The following is a 15866-nucleotide window of genomic DNA, read 5'->3' on the forward strand; positions in this document are numbered from 1 at the left end:
TCTGCAGTGTAAAAATTGAGCAACAAGATTTCTTTCTTAAGGATACAACAGACGAAGTGAGTTAAATAAAAGCGTATAATAATAATAAAAAACACCCCTGCTGGCTGGTTTGAGCTCCCACTAACCCAGCCCGATGATGATGACACCTGCGCATGCGCGATGGGGGGGCAGGCGAGACAGCCTCTAAATCCCTACGGTGGATAAGCGCGGCGCGGGCCCACGTGACCCGCGTCCCAACGCCGGAGCGCAGTGCGGAATGTGAGGCGTGGGGCTTGATGGAGTAGACGCCCTGTGCCCCCGTGTCCACATCAGCTCCTGTGTCCGCTGTCTCCCCGTGTCTCCTGTCTCTCTACCGTGTCTCCATCAACTCGCGTGTCCGCTGTCTGTCTCCCCGTGTCTCCATCAGCTCCCGTGTCCACATCAGCACCTGTGTCCGCTGTCTCCCCGTGTCTCCTGTCTCTCTACCGTGTCTCCATCAGCTCCCGTGTCCACTGTCTGTCTCTCCGTGTCTCCTGCTCCCGTGTCCGCTGTCTTCCCGTGTCTCCTGTCTCTCTACCGTGTATCCATCAACTCCCGTGTCCACTGTCTGTCTCCCCGTGATTCTCTCTCGTCTCCAGAGTGGTGTCTCCTGTGCCCCAGTCCTGTATCAATCACCAGACCGTGTCTCCCTATCTGCCCTATCTCGGTTGTTTCTCTTTCCCGTGCCTCTCCATAAGTTTCCCTGTCTTCCCATCACCTTCTAATCCCTCTGCCCCTAGTCCGTCCCCCCCGTGTCTCGCCGTGTCCCCCTCGACATGCCAGGCATGGACAAGCTACCACTGGAGGACGCGCTGGAAGACAGCCCACAGGTGCGCGGACATTGCACATTCCCATGCCGGAGACTTGTACATCCGTGACACCGCTGCTATTGACCTGTGAACTTACAGAGTTGAACTCGATTGTATCGACCGCTGAATTGATGGCTGCGAGACAAAGTCTCAGAGCCTCTGCGCCACTTTGGTTGGGTGTAAATCCAGGTCTGGATTCCACTCAAGACGATCGCCATCATTGGCTTATTGGCATCATCGTTGGTCGTAGCTTCGAGGGTCGATACAATACGTACTGGAACCAATTTTGGAGAAATTCAAGCGTGGTAATTTAGACCGCGGGGCCAATTATGAATACAATTAGGCGCAACTTTGTTGGCTGAAATTACAATGACAAATACGTTCCGATTGCAATTATTACAATGACACTATTACAGTATTCCCCCCCCCCCCCCAGGCCTGGAGGTAATTCTTTGGATAGACTTGTCCTTTCCATGGGAATGTGGATTGGCCATCACTGAACTTATTTATCCCTCGGTGGTAGCAGAAAGCCCCCCGGAGGTAGGCAACAACCCCTTTGGACCAATGGCAATACAAGAATAGCAATCCACAAATATATTCTAAATACAATACAGTGATATATTACAGATCTCTGTGTGTATACTCTTTGAGTGAACATATATGTATGTTCACATTGCAGCTCCTTTTATAAGCATACATCTTTCTGGACGACGGCCCTTTTTCCGCCTTGTGATTAGTGGGGGTTATTGTGGCCATACTTCACCACGCTGGTCAGTGCGGGTTTGTGAAGACGTGGTAGCTTTGAAATGCAGTGCATTAATGCATTTTGCTTCACTGCCCTCGGCTGGCCCACCACATATCCCACAGAAGAGCCTGTTACAACCGGTTGTGCATAGTGGTCCGCCCATTCATTAAGGGATATCTATCCAGGCTCAACTCGGCTTTGCTTCCAAGCTGTGGGTGACACATCTGTGAATGCTATGCAACGTGTTAGCACACCTCCTGTTGTTACGTTTCTCTCAAACATTTTGGACAGCGGCATAATGTAAAAGGATAAATAATAACATAGCCACTTTTGTTGCTTGTGGCCCTTTTCTTACGACGGTCAAGTCAAATTCGTTTTGCCAGGACCATTTTTAAATGCCCTGCACCATACATGTGCGAGTTGGAGTGAGCGAATTGTTCATGAATGTATCGCCAGCGTGCTATTTACGCCGGTCAGCGTTATGCAGTGGCTGAGTGAGTTATTGATTTTGTTGTTTTAATGGGCTGTAACTGTGTAACATGTGTACTTGTAACACATTCCTGCGGAGGGAGCTGGTAGGAACGTTGGGTTGCTCGGTCAATGGCCAGGGTCAACGGTGGCGTGGTGTATTCCGTAAATATGCCCAACTGTGAGGGCGGGCACAAGCCGGCGTGAGTAGGTTAAACGTTGAGTTTTATAAGGGCACCACCCGGTGACCAGCCCCTCCCCACCCAGCCCCACCTACCGTCTCCTCTCCACCCAGCCCCACCCCTCCCATTTTTGGATGCAGGACGGACGGACGGACACAATAATCCCCTGTGGGCTGGTGTAACCAGGAGGTTCCTACCAGTATATTGCCCTCCTGTGTCTTGGTGTGCCAGTCAGATTGTTGAGGGTTCGCAAAAAAGGTTGTGAACTTGAAGCCAGTGGTTTGTGAGACAAAAAACACTCACTGCAAGTGAAAAAAAATGCACCTTGGCTTTGGTATTTCAAGTGGCACACGTTAAAGGGAAAAACAGTGAGCCACTCGAGTGTTCACACAGATTGCCATGTACATTTGGAATGAGTTTTGGATTTAAAAATATATGATTAAAGAATAATTTGAGATATCTTTCGAATCATTTCCATTATGTACCCACGTTAAATGCCTTCGTGCCAACAATAGTCATCACACCCGATGCCAGAAAACGATCAGAAGTGACGTGTGATGTTACCGATATCAATCCCGGTTTTCGAATCGGCCCGAAATTTAATGTATCGACCTGATTTTTCGGATTAATCAGACATTCGTGAGCACGACTCTAATGTACTGTACATGTACAAATGCACAGCACTTGTGCCGCGTGTACACATCTACATGTCCAGTACATTAGAGACGTGTTCAAGCAAGCTCACTGGTCCAGAAAACACTGGACCAGTGTGCTTACTTGAACAGATGCTGCTGGATAATATTGTTCTGGAAAAACAATGGACAACGTTTAGTTTGAATGTGGAGATGCAGAATGAACATCAGACTTTTTACGTTCTTACCCGTAATAACACAACGCGTTTGTATTCATTATTACGAATACAGTAATTTTATCCTGCAGACTGGATGAGCGATTGGCTGTCGGGTGGCTATTGGGTTCAATCCAATGCGCTTGTTGAGGTGCAGTGGCAATTTGCAGGGTTATCGATAACCAGGACGCCCCGCCACTCGCGCATTAGCCTGGCCCTCGTTCAAGTTCTGAGTGTCTCTCAATTCTGTGAGCCTCGTCTCAAGCCCGTGGGCTGTGCAAGACACATCTATTCAGACGTGTCTTCCCATTAAAAATGTGAAATTTCAAATAGAAACTGTTTCTCTACTTATTATTTATTTTTATTTACTATCTTACCTTTTTCAATTTGATTTAAATCTTTCGTGACTGCAGGGATTCATATTCTTGGTTCTTTCGGTAAAGTCACGTAGAAGGGAAATAATACAATAATACAAATAAAAAATAAAATTCTCACTACTTTTCGATTGCAACACAAACAATCATCATCAGGTGTGAAAACCACAGCAAGAAAATTTGGGGGGGGGGAAAACGCCACTTTTTTCAAATTTTCTTGCTGTGGTTTTCACACCTGATGAGGATTGCTTGTGTTGCAATCGAAACGTCGTGATAATTTTATTGTTTTCTTTTTATTATTTTATTATTTCCCTTCTACGTGACTTTATCCAAAGAACCAAGAATACCTTACTTTTATTATGCTATTCGTTGGCCGCAATTGCACTTTGTTTTGCGCCCGATTGTAATTTACTTTGCTCAGTCGGTGTTGGCCGCTGAGGTCGGGATGGATTTCTTAATTCCTGTTGCTGTATGCCCCCTGTACCCGACCCCGTTCCCTTGCAATGTGCACTGATGCCTACTTTATTGAGGGCGATACTGGCACTTATAATAAAGCATGATTGATTGCCGCGCTTACACGTGACGATCCCGTGGCCACGTGGGGTCAGAGTCGTGTAAAACTGTAGACCCTTGCGTGCGTTATACAACCCAGTGCTGTGTGTCCTGTCAATGAGTCAAGGCCTTTATTTCCCCACCGACGTGTGATTTTAAGTCATCCAGTTGTGGGTTGCACCCGGATGGCCAATTGTGGCTCGTGTGACCTGTCAGGTTTGCATGTCTTTGCAGGACACGTGCCTCAAGAGGTTGTTAGTGTTTTTTTATTGCCGAAAGGGACAGCTGTGCAAAGTTGGTGCAGTGACAATTCATGGCTCTGTAGCTCTCCATTGTGCTTTTAGGTTCTACAGTACTGCGTGTTGTTCGGCACAATTAATTCGGTTCCTGGAGAAGCACCTGACACGTTGGAGAGAAATGTCCAATGGCATGCCGTACAACGTGGAGTAAAACCCTGATACAACGTGGAGTAAAACCCTGATACAACGTGGCGTAAAACCCTGATACAACGTGGAGTTAAGCCTAAGAACACAGCGAAGAGCAACGCTTCACAACCGTGATGACTTGCGCGGTAACATTCTGGCTTCCCCCCTACCGCCAACACTGTTATAGAGGCTGTAATAAAAGTGTATTTTCTTAGCTGGGGATTTGGTATTCAGAAAACTATAAATAGTTTGTTTTGCCTGGTGGCAGAGTGCAGATGGCAAGCCTTCCTGCTTCGAGGTATAGTGTTGTGTGGGAGTTTTTATTTTTTATAATCATGATTTATATATGGAGTGAAGTGGTGGCGGAGTGGTTAGCGCACTTCACTATAAACCTGGTGACCTGAGTTTGATGTTTGGCCACAGCTAACGTCATTAGCAAGTGATATCTGAACTGGTTCTGGTCCCCCCCCCCCCCACTTTACTAATCCACATTGACGAGCATGGTGGAGTGCGGTCAAACAAACTCCACGGTCTACTCAGCAGAGGAGGAAGCCTTAATGCACCAGTGAATTGACAAGGACTGTAAATTATAAAAAATAATATATATTTTATATTATTACACACAGTGAAGGGCGTGACCTTTGGAATGACCTTCAGTTGGTGATTGTAAACCACAATTGAACCCAGCAGTACATCAAAATGAATGGATTTAAACTTGAGCTGTCTCTGTTTCGGACACAACACTTACTCGCCTACAAGTTGAGCTTATGTATGCCCTGGGGCATATGAGATTGCCTTTTTATGTGGGTTCAGTCATCCATAAAAGGGACTTTTTTTAGGGCATGTAGGGTTTTAAAAACGAATATCTTAAATGTCTTAAATGTTTGTTGCAACCCTCACCACACCCCGACTGGGTCTGGTGTCAAATGTTTATTTTCGTCATAATCTCTATTGCAAGAGGGTTTTTTTTCATCTGCTCTCTTGTCTGGTTAGATAAAAGGATTTCGAATTTGCTCTCGGCACTCGGTGTTGCACTCACACCAGTGTTGAGCGTAGCTTGAGCAGCCAAGTATTGTGTTCTGCTGAAGTTATTGCCTCCGACTAAAGCACTTAAATCTCAAAAGCTTAGCATGTTTGAGTGTGGACAGTGCCTGGATGGGTTACCACCATGCAGGTTGTTTTTTGACCTGTATGGCATCGGTAGGCCATCATCCAGCAGTGGATCGTATGTGTGTTGTGCTAACAGTGCGACTGGGGCTTCGGGGGGCTGTTGCATTTCTCCGAGGTTGTTGACACGAACTGGCCATGGAAACCAACATCAAACGGAAATCTGTGGTCGCTTGAGTTAACTTCCACCTCCTTGCCCAGTGCCGCAGTAGTGTGCCCTTGACTGCATAGCGCACACATAACCATTTTTTCTGCGCTGGAACCACACTGATCTGGAGGGAACTGGGAGATATCGGAGTGCGCTGATGTATTAACATAGCAGAGCTCATACACACTTCGGAAAAAACCTGCTGCAATGTTATAATGACATGCAGCATTTGCAACTGTGTTGTTGTTTTATCTAAATGTTCTGTACAACTTTCCAGATTGAGTTATGAACGATGTTATACTGGTAGGAACGAAGTGGACCAGACCACCAATAGATTATATCGTCCGTCCGTCCGTCCGTGTATCAACATCGCCCCCTACTGCATACACTTGGCAGGACCCTACAAAAACCTTTCGACTCAGTGGGGCTTTCCTGGCTAAACAAGTGTAATAATACATTATGTTTATATTCTTTGGTTATTCGTTCCTACCAGCCCACCCCGCAGGGTCCTGTTTTGCAAAATAAATTGGCCATCATGGCTAACATCGGTGACAGTAAATATTTGAACCAGTCCTGGGCCCTTCCCTGTATCAGCCCACACTGACCTGCATAGTTAACTATAGTCAACCGGTAACATCTTGGGGAGACCTTCATCCAGCAGTGGCTTAAGAGGGTTATACATTATTATTATTATTATTATTGATGTAAGTGACTTTTCACAAAATGATCATAAAGCTTTTGGTCCAAAAAGAAAGTCACTGAACTCCCTTCTCGAGCACCCGTTGATGCGCTAAATCTTTTCCCACACCCCACTGTCTCCGCTATTGCAATTGAGTAAATTTCATGGCATTCACGTTCAAAATTACCTTGAGCTCAGATGAACGAATCTGAACTTAGCCTTGTAAATAGAGCTGAGTTATCTGATTATTTAAGGAATCTCTTAACTCTAACAATTATCAGATCAATTACTCGACTAAATTGGATAACAGCAACAAAAACATCTCGCCTTTTTTCCCATGTGTACCACCGGACGGGAGGTGATGGGGGGAACTTGGTGACATCGGTGGTATCATCATTTGCTTCACTGCTGGACTTGGCTTGTAGGGGTTTCCCGCCTTCGAGAGGCAGGGTGTGAGGGTGGCCACCATTTTAAAATCTGGACATCTTTGTAAAAGAGGTGCATAGCTCATCGGATGTGTGTATTTACCGACTAATTTTCCCAGCTCTACTGATATTTTATTATTCTTTCAGCCAAAATCCGTAAGTGACAAGAACAGCCCTTCATAACAGAAAAATAGTGCAAGCCAGAAAACGATGAGTTTCAAAACAACTCGCTTGAAACATGTAAAAAGCACTCTGTGTGTTATGCAAAAAAAACATCATTATTGTCTGATATTGGTCATCCCAGACAGGAGGACCAGAATGCAATTCTTCCAGAAATGTTGATTGTTTTTGCATCGCGCACAATTCAGCCACACACTGGAACATGACTGCCTCCTCTCACTTGTCTTTTCCACTGCACACTCCCAACAGACTCGCTCGCTGATGAGCGTGTTCGAGGAGGACGCCGTGATGTTTGCGGAGTTCGCCAACCGCCTCTCAGGCGCCATGCAGAGGGTCCACCAAGCACAGGTGCTGCCCGTTGTCAAGCATCAGCGTACACATCCCGCATCCGCATACGTTTGTAATATACTCGGGATTTCAGCGGTGCCGGCTCAGCACTGACCCCTGAGCAGCCCAGCCACCTCTCTCTCAACTCATTACAACGTGAATCAGGTTTAATCTTGGCTAACTGCCTGTATTTTAACCCAGCATCTTAGCAGTGTAATAGTAGTCTCAGCAGTATTATAATACTTGCACAGTGTGATGCATTTATCCTAAACTTGCCCAAATCCAGATCATCTGGAATGCACCCGATCTTGTCGGATCTTAAAAGCTAAGCAGCATTTAGATGTGATAGTGTTTGGATGGGTGACTACCATGCACAAACATGTCATAGGCTGTGGGGCAAAGTTGTTGACAGGAGAGACCATTGCAGCAAAATCCAAAGTTTTACTGTGTTGCTTTGCTCCCACATCTGTGCTCCCCGCCTTCACCAACCTGCACTGTCCAGTGTGGTGAAATATGGTCAAATAGCCCCCACAACTCACACAGGCTGTACAGATGCCCGCCACTTTACCCCACAGCCTATAACATATATAAATATATGTACATCGAGCTTAAGTCTTGACTTAAATATTTCGTGACTGCAGGAATTCATATTCTTTGGGTCTTTCGGTAAAGTCACGTAGATAGGTTGAAAGAAAATAACAAAAAATTACGACGTTTCGATCTCAACACAAGCGGTCGTCATCAGGAGGAAGGGGAAAAATATTCGAAACGTCGTAGTTTTTTATTATTATTTTCTTTCAACCTATCTACGTGACTTTACCGAAAGACCCAACAAATATACATCCAGCTTATTATCAGAGTTGGTCACACTTGACAGACGTACAAATCAAGTCCTGTCATTCCGAAAGGCTGCAGTTCTGCGCCCCGTGCACTCGCACCGCTGTGTGATTCTCTGCTGCATGTGTTGTCGTTGCAGAATGAGCTTTCTCTGGCGACACAAATGCTTTCGCAGCAGCTGCTTGGCTATGGCAAACAGGTGACGAATTTATTTTTTTACACAATGCATTGGTGCACATACATCTCGTCTTGCAGCCTTGTCAAATTTCAAGAAGTCATTTGCTTTCTCCATCTGATTTGTTGGTTCCCATCTTCTTTCACTGATGTGAGGTTTGGCTAACTTCCTGGTCCTCTTTCTCCACTCATTCCTGTCAATTCCTGTCAGGGGGGGGGGGGCATCATCTCCACATCTACTCCACAGTCCTTCATATCCTGGTGCACCACTTGAAGACCCCTCTTTCTGTTCCTGCTTCTCAGTCTCCATGCTGGGGCTTCTATGCTCATTTCCTTTTAGATGTGGTTTTCTCTTTTCTTAGGACATGTCCTAGCCATCAGAATCGACTTTCTTTTGGCTTGTCCTCATCTCTTAATTTCTGACCCGATCAATTCTTGTGATCCGAGATCCACCTCATCATCTTCATTTCTATGGTGCACAACATCTGCTCATCCTTGATTTTTAGAGTTGGTTAGATCCATTCGCTGTCTTAATCCATATCGTTTTCTTGTTTTTTGTTCACAGCGTTTCCCATTGGCTGGCGACGATGAGGTCATGACGTCGACCCTGCAGCAGTTTGCCAAGGTCATCGATGAGGTTGGTTGTTGCAATCTCAAGCTTTAGCATTGCAGCGCCTGCATTGCTGATGATCTATCATCGTTCCTACTTATTTTAATGCAGAGAAAACTTAAAGTGCATCTCATTTAGGTGGCTGGGTGGCTCAGAAGTTAGAGCACTGAGTTGACACTGCTAAGATCCGAGGTTTTAATGCAGAAAGCCGCCTGTGATGGAAACAAGGTTTTCAGTGTAACTAGTTGATGATTCCAGCCTGGTTACCAGTAGCTGCACTGTGCAAAAAAACACATTCTGAAATGTATTCGGCTCGATTCCATATCTGAAAATTTAAAAGTTTAGTTTGACTGTCACAATGCGATGAATATTAGCCTCGGCGGCAGAGCACATGATAAAGTGTTGCCTCCTCTCTTATCCAGAGGTCACTTGAATGGTCATATCTCCTTCCATGGCATGTTCCTGAACACTGATCTGCAAGCGTTCCGAATGAATTATTTGTATTTGATTACCACAATCGGGGTATAACTGAGTGAAAAGACGTGTTCTTTTCACATGCATTTGTCATTTCTGAGTGTGCAGTTGAGTATTAAAAATGCTTTCACAACGTATACGCATCGGATCGCTTAATCTTGCCACCTCACCTTCCTCTTTTTCTCTCTCGCTCTTTCCTTCCGATCTTTTGATCATTGTTGCCCCACAGCTGAGCTCCCAGCATGCCGTGCTCACCACACAGATGGCCGACGCCATGATATTTCCCATGAAGCAGTTCAGGGACAAGAATCTTGCCGGTATGAAGTAACGATTTTGAATGAAAACACAAAGACAAAAATCACCTGTATAGCCTTAACAGACTGTTGGGGCAAGTGCTGTTACGAGCAACTATGAAGGCCGGCACGGCATACGAAGGGGTGGGTGGCCAGCACTACGCCCGGCCACCTTTATCTCGCACACATACATACAAGAATGTGCAATAAAAAAATGTGTATGACCTATAGAACAATCATGTCTTAATGCAACCTTTCTTTTGTGTTTGCGTCTTTTTTGTGTTGTGTGTACAGAACTCCTCAGCCTCAGGCAGATGATGCAGATTTCCACCAGTGGTAAATGTCACTATAGACAGAGAGACGTCCTGTGCATAAGGAGTTGAACATATAATATCCACACATATGTACGTATATGTACATTCAGCCGTTTTGTCCATCCACTGCTGGATCAGGGCCTTCCCATGCCATGGAAGTTACTTGACCATATTTCACATGCTGGTCAGTGCGTTTTCGTGGAGGTGGAGAGGATAGATGTGTAGGAGTATAGAAGTACAGTACAGCAATGGATTTTTTGCACTGCTCTTTGCTGCCCACCATTTAACTCCACAGCCTATAACACCTGCTATGCATGGCGGTCACCAATTCAAGCATAATTTATCTAGGCTCGAACCTGTTTAGCGTCTGAGTGCTGATGACATGTGCATTGTGGGTGGTTTAGTCAAAGCTATATAGATAAACAACCGCCATTCGCCACTAAGTGGCGGTGACGTCACCACGACGCTTGTGCCAGGCCATGTGCACCTTGAGGCCATGTGAAGTGTCGAACGCCCGCTGGCAGGAGGTCACGGGGCAGACTCAGGTGCCATAATATTTCAGTCGTGGTTTAGTGGTAATTTATTGAAGGTGGAAGGGTTACCAGCCCCTCGCACCCATCCAGAGCTACATAGATGTACACCCACACACTCGCACTGTACGCCTAGATTGACCTTAGTAACTAAAAATCTTACCACGCACATTTATTCAGTGCACAACAAAACCCTTGCAATTCAAGATGTTCATCGAAAATGTCTGCAGTCGTAAAAATAAATACAAAAACATGATCAGCAATAGATTAAGTACAATGCCTAATCGATGACCAAGGCAGAGAACACGCCCGAGCGTAAGTGTGCCGTGGAGATGGAGCGATGAAATCAGCTTGTGCGCTGGTGCTCGGTGGATTGTGAGAGATGGTGATGGCATTGGGAGGCATGAATTCAGCAGTGGATTGATCATGCCTTTTCATGACGATGATGATGATAACGATCGTAATGCATTTTTTATTGTGTGCGTCCGTTATTCTGACTTTCAAATGTTGGCCCCGAACTTGATTTTCTCAGAGCACGAAACTGCAGTGACAAAGTACAGCCGCCTCTCCAAGCGGCGCGAGAGCGAGAAGGTGGGTGGCACAATGACAACCAAGGCACACGCACACGCTGATACGCACACACTGGTACAGACGCAGACACTGGTACACAAAAGACAAAGATCCCCCCTATAGCCTTAGCAGAGTGTTGGGGCAGGTGCTGTTTGCGAGCACTCATAAAGGCCAGCAGGGCACACGAGGAGGTGGGTGGCCAGAACGACACCCTTTGTCTCTCATTTGAGGCTGAGCCAACCTAGGGGAGGCCCAGGACCGAATCAGATCAATTTCACTGGTTTTGGCCGTGAGCGGGAATTGAACTCGGGTAACCGGGTGTGATGCGCAGCACGCTCGCCACTTCACTACCACTCCACACACACACTGGTACACACACACACACTGGTACACACACACACACACTGGTACACACACACACACTGGCACACACACACACACACTGGCACACACACACACACACTGGTACACACACACACACACACTGGTACACACACACACTGGTACACACACACACACTGGTACACACACACACTGGTACACACACACACACTGGTACACACACACACACACTGGTACACACACACACTGGTACAACAACAACAACCGCCATTCGCCACTAAGTGGCGGTGACGTCACCACGACGCTTGTGCCAGGCCATGTGCACCCTGAGGCCACGTGAAGTGTCGAACGCCCGCTGGCAGGAGGTCACGGGGCAGACCCAGGTGCCACGGGTCGACTGACCGAGATGACCGAGATGACTGGCTGATGCACCACCTGTGCCCCCTACTGTGCCAACTTGCTGTGCTTTAGCCACCCGGCGCTCCGCTCGTTGTTGTGAGCGTCGCTCCTCCGCCCTCCGTTGTTGTTGGAGGGCGACTGCCTCCAACTGCCCAGTAGCGTCCTTCACGAGCCTCCTCCACTGAGGCCGATCTTGACACCGCTGGTACCAATCATCGGCAAGTCCACTCAGCTCCACGTCCTCCTGTACCACATCACTCCATCTCTTCTCTAGCCCGTGCCGCGCCCGTTTAGCCCCCTCGATCCGGCCGAACAAAAGCTGTACACACACTGGTACACACACACACACTGGTACACACACACACTGGTACACACACACACACTGGTACACACACACACACAGGCATACTCTGGTACACAATCACTCGCTCGCACACATGGGTGTGTTTCATTGTCGCGCACAGGCGAGGCACGACGCCGCCGAGGAGGTGTACGCCTTCCGACGCAAGCAGCACCAGACGAGCCTGCAATACTGCGCCACCCTCAACGCCATGCAGTACCGCAAGAAGGTTGTCACTTTGGAGCCCCTGCTCGGCTACCTGCAGGCACAGGTGTGCCGCCGCACTGCCACCGCCGTCGCCCACGTAAATCGTCGGTGCACAAGCTACCGCGGTCGCGACGTTCGGCTCTCTCCGTGGTCGATGTCGGTGTTTTTGTTGTAACGGCATTGGTTATCTGTCAATGTGTCTGGTAGGAATGTAACAACTGCTTGTTTCATCGATTTACAAATTGATTTTACGTTCATAATATAATTACTGCACGTAATTAGCGATTATGTTCGATTAGTGTTGGCATCGGCTATAATCTATCCACGGCTGAGTGAAGGCTTCCCCAAGTCATGACAATCTCAGTCCTGCAAAGCAATAAATAGAAATATGAGCAAAAGCAAAAGTCGCTTACAACAAGATCATTGGTTTTTTACTCTTCTATCTGGCAACAAAACTGACACCTTTTTTACAAGGAGTCATGTTTGCATAGACCACAATACCTGCAGTCATAATGCAAAAAAAAACACAACTCTGATAATGTGCACTGTCCTTGAAGTTGATTGGTCCACACCCGAGACAGCTTTCCTTAGAGCCTAGTCTCACATGAGTTGGACCAGATAACACCAAAAGGCGCACAACTCAAAGACAATGCACCATCAGAGTATGAGAGCTCGGGGTAAGCATTTACACCATTGGAACCTCATTTGCCAAAAATTCTTACCCCGAGTTCTCATACTCTGATGGTGCATTGTCTTTGAGTTGTGCGCCTTTTGGCGTCATCTGGTCCAACCCATGTGAGACTAGGCTCTAAGGAAAGCTGTCTCAGGTGTGGACCAATCAACTTCAAGGACTGTGCACATTATCAGAGTTGTCTTTTTTGTTTGCATTATGACTGTAGGTATTGTGGTCTATGCAAACATGACTCCTTGTAAAAAAGGTGTCAGTTTTGTTGCCAGATAGAAGGGTAAAAAAACAATTATGTTTTTACTGGCAAATGAGGTTCCAATGGTCGCTTACAACAAGTTTGCTAAGCAACATAAGTTATATGTCGGAGGAACAGAACTGGAAACACGAATACCTAGCATCGTACAAGATGCAAGAATCGAAAAAACCTTGATTCTTACACTCACGATTTGACATATGTGTTGTGAGCATAAGAATCGGTTTTAATCGATTAATTGAGGAATTAACATGAGATGTGTCAAGACAGCAGACTTAAGTGTCCCTCCATGAATATGTGAATTTCATCTTGTGACTTGGAACTATTTCCAACGACTGTAATGTTGAAAACGTTTGTGTATTAGCTCTGTCAGTCCGTCCATAACGAGGGTGGTGGGGTAGGGGCTAAAAACTTTCGTTAAGATGGTCCGGTTTGAACTAAACTGGCGTAAAACGTTCTGTTGCTATTAGGGACTTACTCATTTGAAATCCTGCCAAATTGTTCAAACGTTGTATCCAATACTTGGAGTAACAATCCAGAGCAAAACGGACTATTAGAAGATATGCAAATGCATATTATCTTTACAGCTTCCCAGCAGCTATAGTACTGCCAATTTAATAATTCTAAGGATACGTGCATGTTGGTAAGTGCGAAAATATAATCCGAAGTTAAGTGATTTTTCGACAATTTGTTATACACCAGGCATGTTGTAAGTACCACCTGTTTAACGGTGTTGTTTTTAATGTCGTTTGGCCGTGTTCAGTTTGGATTCTTCCGCATGGGGTCCGAGAGTCTCTCCCAGCAGCTGGAGGAATTCATCGGCAACATCTGCGCCAGCGTTCAGAGGTAGGGTTCTCAACAAAGCGTGTACTTACTTATACATGCAATTCCAGACCCTTGCAACATTCAGTACATTAGGTGTTTGTATTTGACTCGATACAGAATCGGAATATTTATTTATACTGGAGGAATCTGATGAGCTCTAAAGCTCTTTTTCACAGATGCCCAATAGGGGCTGGTCAAGGCGTTACAACAACAACCAATACAAAAACACGATAGGAGTGAAAAGTATAGGAAAGTTAAGCAAAGGAAAAAAATACGAATAAAACTAAGCAATTTTTACTTCAAAAGTTAAGGCCCACTGAGCTATTAGCTTATTTTTCAGAAGCCACCTGGCCACAAATGACAGCTCAATGAAGTGGCTTAGCATGTGAAAATTTAAAGCAGCCAAATCTAAATGTGGAGGGTAAAACTGGAGGACCCAGAGAAAAAAATCCACGTGACCACGAGGAGAACATGCAAACTTCAAATACACAGGCATTAGTCTCTGGATCAAATCCCGTCCTCTAAACCAGGCAAGGAAGATAACATCAAGCCACCCTGGCGCCCCTCATTACATGGCCTGTGAACAAATTAGAAATAGAATGTGCCTGATCTCATCAGATTTGAGAAGTTAAGCAGGTTTGAGCTTGGATATTTTTGTCCCAGTTCGACTATGAAGTAACCTCTCCTCTCCCACGCCTGCCCCCCCATCCCATGTCCCTCCTCCCCCCCACCTCTCACCCCCACCACGTGCTCGCCACATCCTCGGAGTCCAGCGTGCGCAAGGAGCTGGACACGGAGCAGGAGAGCTCGGACCTCAGGGTGAAGGAGCTGCTGGAGGCGTGCGAGCATCTGTACTCGCCCGAGCCCCCGCCCGGCGGCGCCATGCCAGACTGCACGCTCACACGCAAAGCCGGCTACCTTAACCTGCGGCAGTACGAGGCGCCCACGGCGTCCGCTCGACGCACTGGCACACGGCCCGCTTCCACTACACGGCGCTTGGCCGATAATAATGAAACAAAAACATGATTTTGATGCCGCATTGCCAGTGGCGCGCAAGCACGAATAACTAAAACTCAACACGTTAGTCAATGACACTTCCCTAAAGAGGAAAAACACGATATCGAATCTAATAGGCGACGTTCCAGGCAACTGCCCTTCTTCACAGCAGTGAGAGCTCTGCTATGAGAGATCTCTCACCTGCAAAGAAGGGCAATTGCCTTCAGGACAGTGTTGTTGACAAATCTGTTGAGTTTTTCTTTGACAATAATAACAAGTTAGGAAAAAATAATACATACGCATTGTTTCGTAGTGCTTTCCAACACAGGCTTGCCTTCGGAAGTCTTTAATTAGCAGTATTGAAGCCCAACTGGTAGCAGTCAAAGCAAAATAAATTTGCATATTTCCTGTGGTTTGTGTCTTCAAATTTTTGGGCAGCCCTTTGATCACCTTGGCCAGTCATCAACAGTCAGCTGCTAATGAGCAATACAATTGAATTAATATTGGGTCATGTATATCACAGTGTCGACCCCGCCCCCCCGTGTCCAACTGACAGAGCTATTGATGCTGGACACACGTTTGGGGTTGCGTCTTACTTTCCAGAAGGTCTTAACAACCCGTGGAATAACAGTGTTAAAGAAAGACTTTGCGTGTCAGCCACCTTGACC

The 15866-nt window shown here is 46.4% G+C and overlaps 1 protein-coding gene across 1 annotated transcript in view; it reads left to right on the forward strand.

Moving 5' to 3' along the window:
• Positions 1-240: 240 nt before the first annotated feature.
• APPL1 (adaptor protein, phosphotyrosine interacting with PH domain and leucine zipper 1) overlaps positions 241-15866 on the forward strand; it is a 31556-nt gene continuing 15930 nt past the window's right edge. The window contains exons 1-10 of the mRNA XM_078872461.1: positions 241-848; positions 7269-7367; positions 8323-8382; positions 8923-8994; positions 9671-9758; positions 10029-10070; positions 11111-11169; positions 12354-12500; positions 14141-14223; positions 14976-15134. Of these exons, the coding sequence (XP_078728587.1) occupies positions 795-848; positions 7269-7367; positions 8323-8382; positions 8923-8994; positions 9671-9758; positions 10029-10070; positions 11111-11169; positions 12354-12500; positions 14141-14223; positions 14976-15134 (863 nt within the window). The 5' untranslated portion in view covers positions 241-794. The remainder of the gene's footprint in view (positions 849-7268; positions 7368-8322; positions 8383-8922; positions 8995-9670; positions 9759-10028; positions 10071-11110; positions 11170-12353; positions 12501-14140; positions 14224-14975; positions 15135-15866) is intronic.

This window comes from Lampetra fluviatilis, chromosome 34 (genome assembly GCF_964198595.1).
Source record: "Lampetra fluviatilis chromosome 34, kcLamFluv1.1, whole genome shotgun sequence".
Lineage (NCBI taxonomy): Eukaryota > Metazoa > Chordata > Hyperoartia > Petromyzontiformes > Petromyzontidae > Lampetra > Lampetra fluviatilis.